This window comes from Lingula anatina, chromosome 1 (genome assembly GCF_051362555.1).
Source record: "Lingula anatina isolate TDL-2025a chromosome 1, LinAna3.0, whole genome shotgun sequence".
Lineage (NCBI taxonomy): Eukaryota > Metazoa > Brachiopoda > Lingulata > Lingulida > Lingulidae > Lingula > Lingula anatina.
In genome coordinates, this window is record NC_141767.1 from 40,102,644 (window position 1) to 40,122,923 (window position 20,280).

The 20,280-nt window shown below is 34.6% G+C and overlaps 1 protein-coding gene and 1 long non-coding RNA gene across 2 annotated transcripts in view; one reads left to right on the top strand and one right to left on the bottom strand.

Moving 5' to 3' along the window:
- The window catches only part of LOC147764346 (uncharacterized), a 28,456-nt gene extending 24,016 nt beyond the window's left edge, over positions 1–4,440 (top strand). Inside the window, exon 2 of the long non-coding RNA XR_015332990.1 lies at positions 1,507–4,440. This is a non-coding gene — a long non-coding RNA (uncharacterized LOC147764346). The remainder of the gene's footprint in view (positions 1–1,506) is intronic.
- Positions 3,100–20,102, bottom strand: LOC106175325 (putative transporter SVOPL). The gene is made up of 15 exons (XM_013557265.2): positions 19,979–20,102; positions 17,136–17,304; positions 16,607–16,752; positions 15,338–15,436; positions 14,524–14,595; positions 13,297–13,421; positions 12,771–12,834; positions 10,583–10,708; positions 8,621–8,749; positions 8,195–8,345; positions 7,656–7,760; positions 6,860–7,053; positions 6,504–6,593; positions 5,950–6,063; positions 3,100–4,936 (listed from the first exon to the last, which is right to left on the bottom strand). Exons 2-15 carry the CDS (start codon positions 17,179–17,181, stop codon positions 4,925–4,927), a joined length of 1,473 nt encoding a protein of 490 aa, XP_013412719.2. The 5' UTR covers positions 17,182–17,304; positions 19,979–20,102; the 3' UTR covers positions 3,100–4,924.
- Between the last annotated feature and the right edge of the window lie 178 nt (positions 20,103–20,280).

The following is a 20,280-nucleotide window of genomic DNA, read 5'->3' on the forward strand; positions in this document are numbered from 1 at the left end:
CCATCCGCACATATAATTTTTGTCTGCCAAGTACCTGCATATGGCCCTAGGGTTCTATTTAGGCTGACCAACAGAGAGTGAAATGGTAGAATCGCCAAACACCGTCATCTCCAACAGTTCTGTGTGGAAGTTAACATATTCTACTAGTCCGATATTTTAAGTATCCTATACGTGGTTTTCCTGTCATATCGAAATTTTCCCGAAGAAATTCTCCAGGTCACCAATCATTGCTCGACCCGTCCCAGCATTTGGATTCGATGGTTTACATCAATTTTTATTAGATAATCAAGTTCGCAATGATTGGCAAGTCACTTACTCCGCCATGTCCTCGTGTAGAAAGAAAGAAATTGGGGGCTTTCGTATAGGGGCCTATAAATTCTACATGTTTTGGGTTTTGTACATAAACGTGTGCGTTTAGTTCTGAGGGTGAGATGTCGTTTGATCATACTGTACTTCAAGTTCAAATATAATAATAAATATATTGAACCGCCAGACTTGCCATTTCTTATTTTTCTTTCTGGTAAAAGAGTAAATGGGATTACTCACTGTTTCGCATTATTTGGCACCAGGTACTTAAGTTTTATTCTAGGGGTTATATAGTTTTTAAGTTTTGAATTGGGAGAGATAAGCAGCTTTGAAGGATATGTAAACATAGAAAAATATATCTTTGGGACATTTTCAAACGCGGATAGTATACCTTTAAACGTTAACAGGCAGTCGCAATAAGCGTTTCGTCTCTGGAAATTCATTATTCATTCAATTTATTTGCAATAGATTAATATAATCCATCATAATTGATCATTATTAAGCTTTATTACAGCACAAAAATAACATTTAAAGCAGTTGTATTTGTATAGGTGTAACCTCTTGACAACGAGTTGCGTGTCAAAGACTGCCGTAGATGACGGACATGTATCAGTTATATAACACGGCATGGGGAGCAGTATCGCACACACACACAAATATAGGGAAAAAACATTAACAGGTCAAAGCCAGATAAATATGTTACCTACGATTATAACAGCTCCACTCCTCACTTAACTGCTCGCTAGTTTTGATTAACCTCCACTCGAAAACATATTTATTTGATTTTGTTTGATATCGAATTGCCACCCCTTACATAATATTTATCAATACTGCAAACTTATCAAAGTTTACTACTCAGAACTTTTCAGATATTTGTTAAAGCAGTCCTTTGTTCTATAGATAAGGGAGAGGCGTATCAGTTTGGTTGCTAGTTAAGGAGGATTGAGTTGCTACTTAAGGAGGATTAGAACTCTCCAATGCCACATCCGATGATCGACCTAAATAAATTCTCACAATTTAATTTTATAATTATTTCACTTTCTTTATTTTTTTTTTATGTATTTATTTATCTATACTTAACTTGATCATTTTCTGTGCATTGGAGGTTCTTCTTCTTCTTCTTCTTCTTTTTTTTTTTTTTTTTTTTTGTCTCTTTTTTTACTTATTTCATTATAATTACTAATATTCTATTTCCTTCAGAGAAGAATGTGCCAGAAGAGAAGTTCAAGAAGAGACTGGAATGAAACTGACCAGGGTGGACTTTGCCACTGTGGTCAATGTGGTGTGGTGGGAACACAATGTCCATTACGTTGACATAATGATGCTAGGAGCAGTTAACAGAGGATGTGAACCACAAAATTTGGAACCTGATAAATGTGAAGGTTAAAATGGGTTTTGTTGGTGTGTCTTTTACTTTAGACAAATTTATATTTACTTGACAACAAGAATACTCTTTCGATTTTTTTTTATTTTCTTGCATTTGACTGATATAAACTAGGTGGAGGAACTAAGTGCAAGTGTAATATTAAGCCTCATAAAATAGATTTTTTAGACCATTGCAGAAGGGATCAAAATATTTTATGATTATATAGTTTCCAGATATTGTTTATTCTTATTGTTATAATTGCACGTCTTACATGGGAGGGTTCAAAAGAACCACCCTTTTAGTTTGAAATGAATCTGAGTCCAAATTTAAATTGGGTCCTATATGCTAGCTATTTCTCTGGGGAGTGAAGGTCCAGTTTTAGAAAAATACCTCCCTCCCTACAGTTCTCCTTTCCCCTTTGAAATTGCTGTCTACAGGCTTGATATTATATTAATACCTTATGCAATCATTTATATCACATATTTTTAAGAAATACAGTAGGCCTAATCTAAGCAAAAATGCAAAACCATATTGATTTCAAACATGACTGCCAACATAACATCTTTAGTGGGCAGAGATTGTAGTTAAAAATCTACTGTGGTCATAAGTGGTCTGCAGCAAGTTGACCCCTTGCCAGATTGCAGTTTTTATTCGTCTTTTTTTTTCATAATTTCAGTGTTTAGTCTATTTTAATTCAATCTTTTTTTACCACCAAGTTCCATATACAAGGGCATTTTCAAAACTGCACCATATCTTCAAACATTTACTGGAACGCATTTCAAGTACTACACATGTACTACTGTCCAGGTTGCTGGTTGCAGTCTTTTTACTTTTTTTCCACAGTACCATCAAGCACTCAGCGCTGCAGACCCTTCCTCAGTAGGGCTGCTGCTAGGTGAAGAAAGAACACAGCAACGACCTAGGAGCAATTTCAAAACAAAATGTATAAAACTAAGAGTAATAAAAAAAGAGGCATTCTGAGATAAGTGGCGTGATATTTGCCTTCATGTTAAGCACCATGATGGCACTAGGGGAGAGGAGTGAACCCTTTTCTCTGTGTATTTAAAAAAGGAGCAAGATGCTCTCATGTACCATTTCTGCATTACATTTTAGAGAAATCAGCCTTATAATCTGAATGCCTGAACTTATTTTTTTATATTCCTTCACAACCCAATGCAGAATATTTACTTCACTTTTATAGATATGCTTAGAATCTTTAGTGCATTATATTTATAGCCTTTACTTATATTACATTTGTAGACTTGAGTCATTTTTCTTGGCGAAAAGACTATAATTCTCCACAAAACAGCAAAGATAATCTCGCCATTTATTACAAAAAAAAAGAGCTTCAAGTATATCAACAGCCTTTACTTATATTACATTTGTAGACTCACTTTATTATTGAGTAAATATAAAAAACAGAGCAATAAAATGAAATAATCTTTATTCTTGCATACATGAGATACTTGGTCCCATAAACTGAAATATTACATTTGTCATCAAAATATAAGGTGTTTAGAAGAGATAAACATAGACACATGTAGCAGCACATTGAAATAATATCACATATTTTTAATTATACTCATATGTCTTTCACTGAGTTCACAGGGAATGCAAAGTGAAGTCCCTAAAAACTAGATTAGGGAACAAACAAAATCAGAGTAAATAAAGATGTTATATTAATATATGTGTTAAAAGTTACTGGTTACATACCGTTTTTTAAAAATGGACTTATATTATGCTTACATTTACAGTAACTCAGGCAAAAATACAGTTTCGTCTCTTTCCCATTTTGTATGTTGACAAAAGCAAGCGATAAACCTACTGAGACTATACATATGCACAGTAAGAATCAATTTTTTAACTATTGCAAGCACTTTGTAATCACAAATACGGCAAAATCAAGGGGCTGAGAAAACAATCACTAATTCGTGAATAATTTACTTAATGATCTACTGCACTGAATACAGAACTAACAAATAAGTGACTACAAATAACATCCATCTATATCTTATCTCAGGTATTATGCATAACAGAGAGAAATAAATAAGGATACATGGTCCCTTAGGTTCATTTACCTTGTCATTTACCACAGAACTTGTTGCATAAAATGCCGAATTATTTCATATATGATATGAGAGCTGGTAAATGAACTGTCTGGCCACCACAAACTGACAATGTCACATCTCATATCTGAAACAGGATAACTCCTTTACTCACACTGCATGTGTTACACGTGATAAACTGTGACTGAAAACATACAAAATCACATAGCCTAAAAGCACAGTATGTATCTTTATAGAACTGGTCATTTAAGGAATAAACCAGGCTAGCTACCATGTCAACCACATTAAAAAATATCATTAAATTTAATATCAGAGCCCCTATCATATCAAAACACTATAATATATTCATGAATTATTTTTAAAAACTATATTTGTTTGAGGTAATGTTACTACTAGTGACATATCCTATGGCAGGGTTTGACTTTAAGACCCACTTCCAATAGACACCATTGGTCTATGTGGAACAACCAAGGGACAACCGCTAAGTGCAATCAGCTTAACAGATTAACACGCCCCCTCTTGGTGTTAAGTAGAATAAAGAAAAGCTTGTGATTATAAGAATATGTTGGAAACAAGTGGAGGTGTGTCATTCAGTTAGCTGATTGCACTTAGTGAGTGTCCCTGCAGATTTGGGTTGATCCTTGAAGACGGATGGTGTCTATGGGAATGGGGTGTAAGTTATCAAAGAAATCTGAGAATTTATACAGAACAATGGAACGAGAAGGAAAAGACAAAGAATATATGAGTATAATGTCTAAGGCCTTTTGTCACATTTTTATTCTTATAATTGTTGTTCCTTTAAAACCAAGATTGTAAAATGTACCACACGTTTATCTCATCATTTCTTAAAAAGCAAAAAGGTATGAATAAGGTGAAAAATATATCAATCTTTATCTTACACACGAAAAACAGAAAAACAATGTCTAAAATGTAATTATTGGGATCTCTGAATAGACTTTTACCACCCTGACGCTTAAATATTTCATAAGGTACCAGTGTGTATTATGTTCTGAACAGTTTTACAAACATGTGACCTAAATAATAAGTGACATGATATCTAATGTTTAAAATCTAGAATCCACAGGTTCTCTTTGGTCTTTAGAAACCCAGGAAATATTCACTTGGGGCTCACCCGAGAACACGCTAGGGGAACGACTTGTAATCTCTTGGCTGGTGGATGGAGTATTTATGTTGATTGCTAGAAGAGAAAACAATAAGGACATCACAGATTGCATCACTGTTTTATTTCAACAGCAATGGGAAACTATGAATGAATTATTAACAGCTCAGATTTTGAAAATATGAAATAATTTGTTGTGCACATTTAGAAGCCATGAAATCATCTGTTGACGGTGCAGATTCATTTCTCATGCAAATACGTGCATGCATGACACACAGCCAGAAACATTCAAAACTAAATAAAATTATGATACAAAATCTGTTATTTTAGTTTTTGATAGTCTAATAAATAATTTAAATAGTTATTAATATATATTATTGATAAACACCAGGTTGGGAGACAATCAAACACAGGAAATACAATCACATGGTTTCTACTCATCTAACATGTTTGCTACACATAACAAGAATACAGTGCGTCCACAGCAGTTTATTGAAAAATTCCAATTTACAACATATAAAATGATACATTTACTACAAAATGACAAAAAAAAGATTTTAGTTTTCATCAGAGAGAAGAAGGGGCACTTCTATTTGACTTTCATAATTACCACCAGATTTGGCAAAATGAACAGTTTCCTGGCAGCAGATGAATAAAAAAATACACTAAAATGGTTCATCAGTAAAGACGTATTTACTAGTATGTGGACGGCTATTTTACGTTTCAAACTTATTGTACTACTAAAAGAATTTGTTTGAAGTTCATGCAACTGTAGATTCTAGGGCCATTTCACCTTTAAAGATTTAAGTCTAAGACTAAGTCAATTATACATAAGGCATAATATTATATACTAATATCTATAAATGTTCATGCATGGTTATCATTTTCACCACCTTCATTATCATTCACTCACAATGTTTCAATATCTCTTAAATTTATGACAGAAATATTTGATGTTTCTCCATCAAGCACTGGAATTCTCTTTCACAGTGCAATATCAATAATTAGCACACTATACAATATGAAACAATTAGCTAGGAAAATTATAATAAAACTTGAAATAAAAAATGAAAATCTCCCTCATTACTTACAGCCATTGCTCTTCCCCTGGTCTCTATTGGAAGTAGCAGGGCATCTATTGCACATAGGAAAGCAATGGCACCATACACCCACAAGGCAGATACTAGGGAGGCATTTAGTAATACCTAGAAAAAACAAGATTCAAAATTTAAGTAGACTCCAACACCAATATGTTGTTTAGTTAACATAATTTAACAATTAAGTTAACATAAAAAAATATATATTGCTGGATATATGTTTGTTATGTGAGGATTAATTTTATTAATTTCCTTTTTATGAAAATTTTCCTTTAGTCACTAAAAAAACACCATATCACATTTAAACACAATGCACTCATATCCTGATAACATTTTCAGTACCTCAATACTTAACAGAAATCATTATCTGTTTATTAAGGAAGCAAAAGTCATCAAAGCTTCAGCTAACATTTAATTCACACTTGAGATGTTACAATCAGATGACAGGCTGATCCTCAAGAGGTTAAAAATTGGGACACCCATGTTCAATGGGAAGACCCAGAAGACGGCTTAAATCCGCCCGAGTCAAGGCAAACATAAATCATTACCTGTGATATAAAAGGAGTGCTCATGGCACCTAACCTGGCCATGGCACTACTGGAACCCAATCCTAATGCTCGAACAGTTGTGGGATAGACCTAAATATCATGGAAAAATTAAAATTAAAAATAAAATTAATAATAAACACTATGCTAAAATGATTCTAGGAAAGTTGCCCTTGATCATTATTCATATTCATTATTCTGGCAATAATATGCTAGCTGAAATAATTAAGTATATAAATCTTCAATATCTTTTATGTCATTCTGAACTGACAATAAATAATAAATATATAATCCAGTGGATAAAAGAATGATTGAATTAGTATACAATTAAAATAAACAATCAAATTAAAAAATCTTACCTCTGTTGTATAGATATAAACCGTGTTGAACACAGCAGAAGACAAGGCTCTAGCACCAAACAAGAAGAAGGTCAGAACACCACGGGAGACACACAGCTGTATGAGGAGGAAGAAGACTCCAGTGCCGACCAGACTCACTGCAAGGGTTTTCTGTCGTCCGATGAGATCCATCAGAAATAAGTTAATTGGCAAACCTATAAAAAAGCAAGAGCAACATGTTGAAAAGCAACTATTTCAAGAATTTCTTCATACGCAAAGTGTGGATTTTTTCCCTGGAAACTTACATTTCACTTTCAAGGAAATAATTTATAGTACAACTTTATACTGTAACTTCTTGAAAAAAACCTTATCCATTTTCAAATATCTAGAGCATATGGCACAGAAAAAAAACTCAAGTGTCTTAAAATCTACTCAGTGAGTTATAAATAGCATGATACATATTTCATCTTTCTTGAAAGAGATAGGGTAAACTATTTTTTTTGATTCTTCAGGTTGATGAAAATAAATAAATAAATAAATAAATAAATAAATAAATAAATAAATAAATAAATAAATAAAATAATAATAAATAGTTTCTTAACAATAATTTTTTTAACTGTGTGGCATGACCTTTGACTTTCATCAAAAGGTCTGGATTACCTGACTGACTCGCATCACGTGTCTAATCTCTTAATAGAAACAATTTATTTTTGATTACCATCATCACACAAGAGACAATGAAAAACCCATTTACCAACCTTCACATACAATTTTATACTGTGTTCAAATGATTGATACACTAACAAATGACCCTTACCTAAAAATTCCCCTAAAGATGACCATATCATGGTGATATAGTCAGCATGACCTAGTGGATTACAATGGCAACCTTGCTCTGTCTGAATCACTTCTGTACCTGACCCTTGACAGGAGAGAAGTTAACATAATGAGAATTTGATAACAGTGAAACATGGTTTAAAGTAGCATTAAAAACATCCTTTAGCAATAATAGTTCTAAGTCAGCAGAAAGCAGTGGTTTCTAATGTGTATAAAAAAGCATTTTAAGCTTTAACATGAAGCAGGTATTTTTGAGCAGAACAAAATTGTAGTAATTTTATTTTCTGGCACTTCCATGTATTTCCTACTTTCATACCACTTTCATACCATATTTAAAACATGTTTACAAGATCATTTAAATATTCTATCAGGCTGAGACAAAATTTTATGATTAACTCAGTTCTGCCCTCTTTGGATGTGAAAGTTTCTGCCCACTGATGTAGTTTAAATGTTCTGAATACTCTCTTCAATCAGATCCATAATATTTGTAATGCTTTCCATAAAATTTGTAATTCTTACCTGTACATGACTTGTGAAATTCTAAGATTTCAGAGCTTGCTAATATAATGCCATAATAACTGAAAGCAATACCAAACCATATGGGCCAAATCTGAAATGTTGTTCTTCTATATTCAGCAGAAAATATATCTGCAAATTTGCCTCTGGCCAGCTAGCAAAAAAGAAAAATGATAATCATATAAAAATCCAATTCCTCCCTAGGTGGAACATGACAATTGATCCAAATAACATGTATTTCAAATTTAATGAAGTCATAGCACAATTTCATTAGCAAGTCTTTTTGATGAATTGAATACCAGAGCACATAATAGAGATGTCTTTCCAAGTTTAAAATAAAACCAGTACCGTAAGATGAAAAGGTACGGTTTTCAAAACTCAAAGCATGTGGTATTTAACCTATTATAATCTAAAAGCAAGTGGCCCTACCACTGGTGACTTCTGTAACTCTCCTGATGGCAGCTCTGCATTGTTTAACTTTGCTGCTTCCCTAAGAATCTTCATGGCTTTCTCGCGATCCCCAGCAGCCATCAAATATCTTGCCGATTCTGGGATGAACTGGGAAAGTAAAATGAAAATGACTTTTACACATCAGAGGAGAACTTGGAAAAGCACAATGGGTTTTTCTGAAGTCACTGGCGCAAGTAAAGATTTCCTCCCACAGCAGTACCCTCTACCAGGGCGACTGATAGATTTTTACGGATATTCACAGATATGTCTCTAGCTAGATAGATTGTCATTTTCAACTGAAGTCACCCTGTACAGAAATCCCAAGGTTGATTACATGGCTGGTAATTGTTTGCATAACTGCACAGGCACTGCCACTTAGCAGGTCCAGTCTAAGTCTGCGTGACAGCAATCAAGACAGTTAATTGCTCTGACCTTAATCACTTGCTCTTCTGACACAGATAAAAATAGCCCCCAGTGAATAGCTTATTACTTCAGAGTGAGGCTAACTGTGGAATCCCCTGAAGTAGTTGCAACTTGCAGAGGTATAAATACTGGTGCAGTAGCAGCCTGAAAGCGTTATTACGGTATGGAGCGTGAAGAAGCAGATCGGATAGTAAGCAAATTTTGGAATTTCGAAGGGCTGACAGAACATCAATTTGAAGCGGTGAGTGCTGCAGTCAGTGGGAAGGACGTGTATGTTGGCATTCCTACAGGAGGTGGGAAGAGCATACTCTGAAGTATCGAATAAAAGTACTGATGGAATAAAAGGTACTGGGTGGAAAAAATCTCAAAATTTAATAAAAGTACTGATGGAATAAAAGGTACTGGGTGGAAAAAATCTCGAAATTTAATAAAAGTACTGATGGTATAAAAGGTACTGGGTGGAAAAAATCTCAACATTTAATAAAAGTACTGATGGAATAAAAGTACTGGGTGGAAAAAAATCTCGAAATTTAATAAAAGTACTGGATGGAATAAAAGTACTGTCCGGAAAAAACCTTCACACCACTCCCCCTCCCCCCCCCCCCAAAAAAAAAATGAAATAAATAAAAATAAAGAAGAGAAAGAAAAAAAACTAGCTATTTATCAGTGTTAAAAAAAAACTTTCACCAGGTAAAATTCACTCAGTATTATAATTTATTTATCTTAAAAACAGGATATCTAATTTATTTTCAAAAAATAAAAAATTTTGCCAGGAGTTAAATTTAATAATCGTCAGGGTCCGAAGACCCAGATATATCGCACCTAAGCCGCCTCCGATAGTCATACAGCCAATTTTTTAAAGCTGCGGTATGGAATTGTGGGATACGGCTTACTTCGGGAAACCCCTTCCAACCACGTGACTGGTTTTTGCAGACAGCAGAGCCTAGACAGGTTGGGTAACGTGCAGTTAGCACATCGTCGCGAAGCAAAGCTCATGCAGAGCGAGAATAAAGCCCTCTGCGCACGGGCAAAGATAATTGCTCCCACATGGGATTTCTGTACAGAGTGACTTCAGTTGAAAATAACAATCTATCTAACTAGAGACATATCTGTGAATATCCGTAAAAATCTATCAGTCGCCTTGGTAGAGGGTACCACAGCAGAGTGTGCTAAACACCAATGATGCCTCTGTTTTATCAGGCATTATTACCAAGGGGTGCTATCTACACTTGCACCAGTGATGCCAATACCTGGTTCATAACCACTGCTTCCCTTTAATAACTCCTGAAGTGTTCAGAAAATGACTGCAAATGACTAGAAGTTAATACCGTTACTCATTTTTAGCCCTAGAAAGTAACATATCTCTTAGTAAAATACCTCTATTTATTCTTTTCTTGGGACAGCAAAATAATTTCAAAATTGATGTATTTTAAATATATTTAATTGGCTTGGTTAACATTATTATTATCATTATTATTAATATAATAAGTATTCTTATAATTATTCAATAAAACTCACATAAAAGAAGAAGCAGCTGACCCCCAGTGGTATGGCAGACAGAGCAGCCAGCCACCTCCAGCCTTTGGTAGGAACTACAGCCATGGCAAGAATGATCTCAAAACAGCTACCCGTGGCCCAGAAAATCTGCATAAATATTAAATTATATATGGTTTTTCATAGTAAAAGATAATGCAAATAAAAGTGTTCAATATATACATGCTTTGGTACTATTTGAAAAGAAAAAAGAAACAAGGCAGCAAAGCTGTCAAATGTACAGACAAAAAACAGGAAATAACAAAAAAGGCTACTGTCAATTCTGATGCAAAAGTACATTATGTTAAACTGCAAATTCAACATCAAATTTGTTCAACAGGTAATACCAATGTAAGTAAAATGTGTAACAAACATAAGGCTTCAGGCCCATGTGAGTTCAAGTTCAGACTTTGAAAATGTATAACTTCCAGAAAAAGAAGTCAATTAGACTGCTTTTCCAACTCGGGCTGCATTTTAGTCCTGTATTTCTTTTTTAAAAGTTTGGCAATCATAAGTAACATGGTTTTCCCATAATGGTCATCATGGCAGCAGCACCCTAAATTGTGTTTTCTTCTATTCTGATGCAATATTACATAATGGTTAACAGCATAATGACAATCAATTTTTAATAATAAAATATTAATATCATGGATATTCAGAAAATGTGACTAGCAAAGGTCTTCAGGCCCATGGAACTTCCAAGTCACAACTTGAAAATGCCAGAATGTAAACAAGACAGCACTGTTCTGAAATGGTTTTTTTTTCCATTTTTAACAAATTTTTTAACATAAAACAAAATTTACCGGTTACTGCCATTTATATACGATCAACTAAGAAAATTGATGAGATGGGAAAACTATCAATACAACAGTGTTAAATGTCCAATTTCCTCCATTCTGAGATTCTGAACATAGTGAATGATTGAATCTGACAAACTGCAATGATATGAGTTTATTTCCATTTTTGAAACTTTATTACACAATACACGATAACAAGTTTACCATCATTTTTACATAATCAACTAACAATGTTGTAAAGATGCAGTATATGTCAAACAAACACTTTTACATATCTTATTAGTTCAATAACAAGACTGTTAACATGCCTAAGAGTTGAATCTGAGGAAATGTGAAACAAGACAGCACTGTTCTGACATGGGTTTATTTCCATTTTTAACACTTTTTTTAACATAAAACAAAATAAACAGTTTACTGCAATTTTTATATGATCAACTAAGAAAATTGATGAGATGGGAAAAATATCAATACAACAGTGTTAAATGTCCAATTTCCTCCATTCTGAGATTCTGAACATAGTGAATGATTGAATCCGACAAACTGCAATGATATGAGTTTATTTCCATTTTTGACACTTTATTACACAATACACGATAACAAGTTTACCATCATTTTTACATAATCAACTAACAATGTTGTAAAGGTGCAGTATATGTCAAACAAACACTTTTACATATTTTATTAGTTCAATAACGAGACTGTTAACATGCCTAAGAGTTGAATTTGAGGAAATGTGAAAAAACAGCATAACTTCTAAAATAATGCCCCGATTATGCTGATTTTCGAACTCAATCTGCGTTTTAGTAAGATTGATCACTCCTGTGAGTTAAATGACAATTGGCCTATCTATTTTTCTTATATTGTGTTTACAGTGTTGCATATATGCTGAAAAATGAAAAAACAGCATAACTACTAAAATAGTGGCCCGATCATGCCGATTTTCGAACTTGACCTGCGTTTTAATAAGATTGATTACTCCTGTGAGTTTCATGACAACAGGCTTAATGGTTTTCCTTAAAATGTGTTTACAGGGTTGCACATATGCTGAAAAGTGAAAAAACAGCATAACTTCTACAATAATGGCCCGATCATGCTGATTTTCGAACTTGACCTGCGTTTTATGAATATTCATCAGCTCTGTAAATATAAAGCCAAAAAGTAAAACTGCCCTCCACTGTTTACAAGGAAAGTGCACAGCGCCGGCGATGGCATCGGCATCGGCATCAGCATTGGCGACGGCGACGACAGACGCAGGTGATGGCAATATGTACAGACACATCTGAGTCTGTACATAAAAAAAACAGGTTCCTGGCACCTTTTTACACAAGATTTGATCTTTTTTGCTTTTTTGCTGAACTATATATACTCATACTCACATGATATATAATAAGTGTCTTGGCTCTGTGCTTTCTAGGGAGATATTCTGCCAGAATTGTAAACCTTAAGAATAAAAGTAAAAAATATCTTTAAGAAAAATCAAATCAGTTTTAAGCTATTTGGAATAAAAAATGTGACATTCTGATGCAAATTTTGAGCTCAACAATGTTTATTAAAATATGTCTTTTAAAAGATAAAAATTGAGTGACCAGTAAAAAGAGCACTTCATTTTCTTGTACTGCAACATATGTTTGATATTTCAGAAAGAAATAGAATAGTTTCCTTTCTTATTTACATGGTAATATCAAAATATAAACTTGCCATGTACAGGGTATTTTTCCCTACAATTTACCATGCAGTGAAGTACAGGGTACCTTTCAAAATTAATTAGCAAAATCCAGTTAGCACTCGGTCATAAATGACTGTATGGTCACTACACTGTCCAGCAAGGAAGAACACTATGCTAGAAAGTTGGGTGTATAAAAAAAGAACCTCCACTGTCTTAAGTGCACTTTTTTTACTTACGCCTGGGATGCCCCTCCTATTCCAAAACCCACCAGCGCTCTCAGCACCAATATCCAGCCATACACTGGGCTGAAGGAACTCAGGAAGCCAAAGAAACTGATCCACAGGCCAACAAGAAGCAGCATCTAAGCACAAAATGTTGAAATGTGAAGCTTTAGTTGGGCAATAAAATGTACTTGATTGGCTGAGAAACTACCTGCAGACATTATCAATATGAGTTAAGGCCTTAACTGAATGTGGCATTATTGCTGCATTCCCCTGGCTCTGAATACCACAATCACATAATCGCTTTATTAACTGCTTTTGGTTCAGATCTGAAATTAATGTTGATATTGTAGGGTTTTAACTTGGAATGAAAAAGATAAAACAAAAAACACTAAGGTTGGCCTATTACAGCCCACCTGCCACCACTTTTGTGACCCACATGTGGTGTAGTTGGGCTATCAAGTAGATGGGGCCAAGACCAAAATTTGTGTACAGTATGGGCATCCCACCTAGGGCTGGCTCAAACAGTGGCCCCCAAAGGTCCGAAATAGCTCCCTAACAGTTCTGCTCTAACAGTCCTGTTGCAAGTTAAAGTTGGAATGTGTGACATGTGGGAATTTTCTAATATGAGCATAAATATAATTTTTATCAATTCAATTTTCACATTTTTGGAAAATCTTATAACACATCACTGATAGATCAATATAACTAAAGTTGGATGAAGCTAGCTAAGCATAAAAACAAAGCTCATATGAGAATGAGGGTTGTTTTTGTGAAGCATATATGTGACAGTGAACTCACAAGCTATTTATAGAATGTATCACATTACACCACCATCATTAAATAAAACGTCAGCAAATAAATGCATGTGAGATTTTTTTCACAAATTAGAACCATCATAACTTGCAGGTAATTTAATGAATATATATACTGGTTATTGGTTGGAAAAAAAGGAAAGTATAGAGAGTTGATTTTATGAGTGCATTCATGTGTGTTTATGTATACAGAGAAAAAAAGAGTTAGCAATGCAGTCTCATTACATTTTTATCATTTTGTTTAAAGAATGACAAAGAATTACAATTGTATCTTACCAGAACAGAAATGATGGTATTTTTCAAATATATATTAAAGTGAGCTTGTAATTATACCCCAGCAATTGCATGGTCCATTTGTACACAGTTACCAAAGCAGTGGTGTATTAAACTGGACATTGGATAATGAATATCTACATAATATACTCACAGGCCATCTTCCATATGTATCTCCACATTTTCCCCAGCCTGGAGCACCCACAAACATGCCAATAAACACTGCCTAGAAAGATTAAGCATAAAAGTTTATAGCATATAATTTGCCCCATTCATAAAATATATAAACAATGTAAAAGCCTGGACATAATATCAAACATAATAAGTATTTTGAAACAGCTCAAAATGCAAATGATTCATCTAGACATTTAAACAAAAACATAATCACATCAATAATGAACATATATAAAATTTGTAATCAAGATATACTCCCATTAAATATATAAAATAAGCAACTTATTAAACTAAAAAAAATAAATACAATGGACACAAATGCATACATACATGTATAATAGATTGCTAAGGCTCATTCCCAATGAAATTATTGTTCTTCAGTCTTCATAGATCAATACAACTCTACAGGGACCCTTGCTGAATGAAATCAGTTTAGTTGCTTAACAAGCCTCTTCTTGGTTCAAGCGCACTTGCTAGTACAATCACTAGCTTCAGGCCCGTAGCCAGCAATTTCAAAAGGGGGGTTCTTTTTCTGAAAAAGTGGACCTTTTCCCATAATAACTTCATGTACATAGATCAAATTTTACCCAGAGTGGACCTTTTCCCAGCAAAAGGGGCGGTTCTTTCGAACCCCCCGAACCCCCCCTGGCTACGGGCCTGAGCTTTTCTGTCTGTATTCTACTCAACATCAAGAGGCTTATTAATCTGCTTAACTACATTCGGTAAGAGTCCCCAGGGAGTTAAATAGATCTAAGTAGAAGGATAGTTTTATTGGGAACGAGCCCTTAAATTACCGTTGTGATAAAGGCAACTTGTACTTCCTCCAGTAACCACTCACATCTCAACACAGGACCCAGCACTGCCAGTAGTAACATCTCCATGGCATCTGAAGCCTAAATGAAATATAATATAAAAAAATTAAAATGTATGCAGAACAGAGCATTGTTTATAAGTTTGGTGTGGACAATTTTCTTGTATTAATAAAGTTATTTTTGTAACTCATACGTAGACAAAATATCTGTTGTTCATGCCAGAAGTCCACCCCTCACCACCCACCCCCCCCAACCAAAAATGTGACCCACAACCCCACAAACATCTAAGACCAGATAATATCTTTTTTTCTAACCATATAGCCACTAACTGTTGGTCATAAATTCTTGTCTTGTCTCAGGAAAGAGGATTCGTAAACTGTAGATTCAAGGTGAAAATTTTAATGTGGTTTTACAGTGGGGAAGTTAATGTACTGAAGCAACAATAACTCTAAAACAGGATATAAAATTAATGCCATGCTATATAATGCCCCTATCACAACTCATCTGTCTAGACAATTATTAAATATCTTTTTTCTAATGCATGCAATAGAGAGAGACCTTTTAGACAAGCAGTGGTAAAATATCTAAATTTATATGGATGGTACCCCATTATAGGCAACATAGTTTTAGAGATACAGTGTACCTGTATTTTAAACAATGAATATGGCAAACAATAATTATGAAAATTGACCAAAGCACTGCATCATGCTGTTAGTCATAGCAACTTATTCATCATTGACGACCTAAATTTTGACATGTCAGCAAATATAAAGCATGAAGATTTTTGTCTAAAATACTTGTCTGCTTATAAAACAGACAGGGAAACCACAACATTGTCTAGAGCTATTTGCTCCGAGATATATAATCCAGCAAATGTTATTCAAAGAACACCTGAATTATGTCATCTTTGCATTCAGTATTAAACCCTCAAGTGACACAACTGTATAAATATGCATGCAAGCTATGAACATACGCAATGGCATGGGCATAATCAAGTCTTATATAAATTTGCATTTATATATTATAATCATGTTTGAATATTTGTGTTACCAGCATCTAAGCTAATAACACCTTAAAAGCATTCCTTCAGTACATGGAATTGTCAATTCAAATTCAAATTTTTAACTTGATTTGATCATCCATTTGTGAAATTTTAGCTGAAATAACAAACACGTCATAGTGCCTTAAGAGTATGTAAGAGTAAACATAATATACATGTATCAGTTGAGCCTTGTTATGTACAGCACTCACTGTAAAAATGCCACAGAGTACAAATAGTTTCAGCTGGAACTTTCCAAACCCAATGGTCTCCACTGCATCTTCCACTGTGAAGTTAGCATGGTCCACTGAGCTCTCAGTAGTAGAGATAACTGGAGCATCACTGAAAGTGCCATGATCTGAAATAGTCAGTGAAACTGATTTAAAAACAGTGAAAAAAATGTTAATCTAAACAGTACACAAAATACAATGAACTGAAAAGGATGAAATGAGATAAAGTGCCATTCAAAACACTTTGATGTTGTAGTACAATGTACTCAGTACTTCTATTCAAAGATGAATGGTGCACCTTCTCCCCAAAGGCCTAATCGAACCTCTGATCAGTAATCTATCAACCCCCTATTTTATTTACAAATGGACAAATATTCATCAAACAACTGAACACATGAGAGAGAGAGAGAAAGTAGCAGTGATAGGGTACATTTGATAATGTATACAAATAATTAGAGAGAGTCTATAATTCAAGTCTGCAATTAGGATGACCTTAAAGACCCTCCAGTACCTTCTTTCATGCGTTTATAAGAGGATCCTACAGGTTGCAGCTCCATTTTGTCTTGTCTGATGTAAGTCTAAACACTGCCTTTTGGCTGTCCAACTTTCCCTTAATCCATGCAGTCACAGCTCCAGTTCTGGTATTTGCATACTTCCAAGTATAATTACTGCAACACCACCTAGTAAATAATTTAAATACAGACTAGTTATACCAGCAGAGTATATTAATGATGACTTATTTGGGCCTATTGCAAGTTAGTATATGTACTATGGACAAACATCAGTCAGTAGTTGTATATGAACTCAATTAACTACACTATAATACATCCAGTAGGCACAGGCCTACCTAACTACCTGACTCGGCACCGAATTCACCAGAAGATCAGACCAAACTACCCTTTTTCAAGGTGTGCGTCAGTACGCATTTCATAGTATCATACACCGGAGCAAATTTTGAGATGAGATGTACTACTTTCCAACCCCACTGAGAATCATCACTATCACATCGTGCACTAGGCAAGAGCGTTGTTGCGTCTGTTCCTTTGAAGTGTGTACTGATACACACCTTGAAAACAGGTAGTGTGGTACAATCTACCGGTGAATAATTCAGGATCATTTGGTGCCGAGTCTGGTAGTTGGGTAGGCCTGAGGCACTTAGGGGATGTTCCCAATAATAATATTGCTCAGTTTCTGGAAGTTTTTTCACTTCATATTGAATGTGATCTAAGGGTGCTTTCCTAGAGATTTAGATTGATTTAAAGATTAAGTTTTAGATCGACCTAAATCCCTGGGGGTTCAGGCTTAATTGCAGTCAGCCGAGCGGACACCATAGTTAATTACCCCCTTAGAGCTTTAAGTAGGCGGGACAGACGCTTAAGCCGGCCAAGCTGACAGTAATCTAGTGAGACTCCCCACAGGGATAGATCGATCTAAAAATCTATGGAAATGGGGTGTAATGCACACAAGAGATAATCAATCCCTAGCTGCTCAAGGAGGAGTGCCATTCAGTTAATCTAGTTGCATTCAGCGAGAATCCCTGCCGCATTGGATCGATCTACATAAAAGGTGCCCTTAGTAATTAAAAGCCAACAATTTTATACATCTTTACCAAAACTACCTTTGTATTCTGTCATAAGCATTCTCAAAATATCATCACACAATTCCAAAAATATCTTTATGCCAAAATAGATAGTCTACAGTCTCCTTTTTTTTCCTTATACCAATGCCAGTCCCAAAAATTTACCTTGAAAGGGCATTTAATACATTATCCTAGTCTGTAAAAAAAAGTACAGTTTAGAGGGTCTTTGTCTTTCTTCTGAATGCCTCTGCGTAGTATTTTGTCTCCTCCTCGTAGGACAGACATTTTGGAAAATGGAATAAGCCCCCCTCGTTGCATCCACCTGTGAAATACTTCATGGTAAACTACCCACACCTTAGAAGACCAGGCTGGCAAGGCCTAGGTTAAGAAAACTTTGGACATTAAAACAAACAAAATATTATAATCTATGGATTCTTTAGTACAGGTACAAAGTTTGTCAGATATAGTGCTTCAAAATTATTGTCACATTATAATTGAAATCTACTGGTGCAGATAATAGTGTAGCACAGTTTAGAGCCATGCTCATGCACCTAGTATGGCATAATGATGTATGTGATATTTAAATAAACATCACATTACCTGTTAAACCTTACATGACCCCTGCATGCTTGAAAACTAATCAAGACCATCTGTATTAAAGGTCAACTAAGCACAACTTAAAAACATTGATATAAATCGATATTCAATGAAAAACCTTTAATAATAATAATAATAATAATAATAATAATAATAATAATAATAATAATAATTTTTATATATTTATGTTTGCAAGTTAAAGTTGGATTGTACTTGCACTATAAAAGAGGAATAAAAGTTATAATATTATCTACTAAAATCAGAAGAAGAATCTCAAGTTGAATAAATTTATTTTTGTGTGTTGACTGTGATTGCGACAAGAAACAGCCATACAATCATCAAGGAAAAAGAACTTTTATCTTACCAAAGTTTATTAATATTTATCCAAACAATCTATCTACTTATTTACTTATATTTATCTTATCATATACATTTACATTTAGTGTGCATGTGTGTTCTGTGCAAAAATAACACTGTTTTGGACCATTGCAAAATAATCATTCTTCACCACTCTCCTTTGCATTCCTTTTAAATTCATTACAGCACTCCAGTGAACATAAAATGCTTAAATGTAAGTCTAGAGGCTGATAACTATAGGGCTCAAACATTTAATGAATAATGAGCTGTGTCACTGACATAAATAGGATTCACATATTCTGTTATACCTGAAAGCACTGAAACGGGGGTTTGATCAGCACTGAAACGGGGTTTGATCGTGTGTGTGTGTGTGTGTGTGTGTGTGTGTGTGTGTGTGTTTCGTTATGGAAGACTATGACTATAGGTAGTATATGCATAGCGTGTTGAAGAAATCTAAGTCTTAGCACGAAAATTCCTTAGCACTGTTGCAATACTGTACATATACGGTATGATATACATTTAAATGATATGTTTAATATTCATGAGTATTGTACATATAAAATACGTTAATAGGACGGGTAACGCATGCATTTCTGTTCTAGTGGTACCCGAGTTCGGTCATCAAAGGTAAAAAATCTTGTGCTGACGTTTATGTAACCTGAATTCACCTGTCCCCATACGCCGATCACCATAAGGCCCAGATGAGGGAATAATTGATATAGCTCTTGATGGGCGTGGTGATCAGGCATCAGCAAAAGTTATGTTGCTATTTGCTCATTTTAAAACAATTTTGTAAGTGGCTTATCACGTTGTCATCTTACCTTGTTTTTTTTCTCTCTGTCTGATCTTCCTCCCTTGTGCCCTGGTGTCTCGTTGTGATGTGTCACTTTCAAAACGAGGCTCGGAATCCCCTTCCTTGACAGGAAAAGGTCAAGAGTGTTACATGGATTAACGCAGTAACTTGCGGTATATCCCGCGTGTTTTAGGTGTTGAAATAAATGTTAATCGATGATGAGCCACGTTTTGACATAAATCACGCGTGATTATATTAAAATAATTCTACAAATATGTTTTCTTAACGTTAGATGATGCATGTACCCCATGTGTTGTTTTGGAAAATGAG

Excerpts from the sequence above, each read along its gene's own strand:
- LOC106175325 (XM_013557265.2), bottom strand. The coding sequence starts at position 17,181 with ATGGAGCTGCAACCTGTAGGATCCTCTTATAAACGCATGAAAGAAG. Across the intron at positions 8,346-8,620 it reads AGTTACAGAAGTCACCAGTG|CTGGCCAGAGGCAAATTTGC; the intron begins GTAGGGCCACTT and ends CTTTTTTGCTAG. Across the intron at positions 7,054-7,655 it reads ATCTTTAGGGGAATTTTTAG|GTTTGCCAATTAACTTATTT; the intron begins GTAAGGGTCATT and ends GCTTTTTTATAG.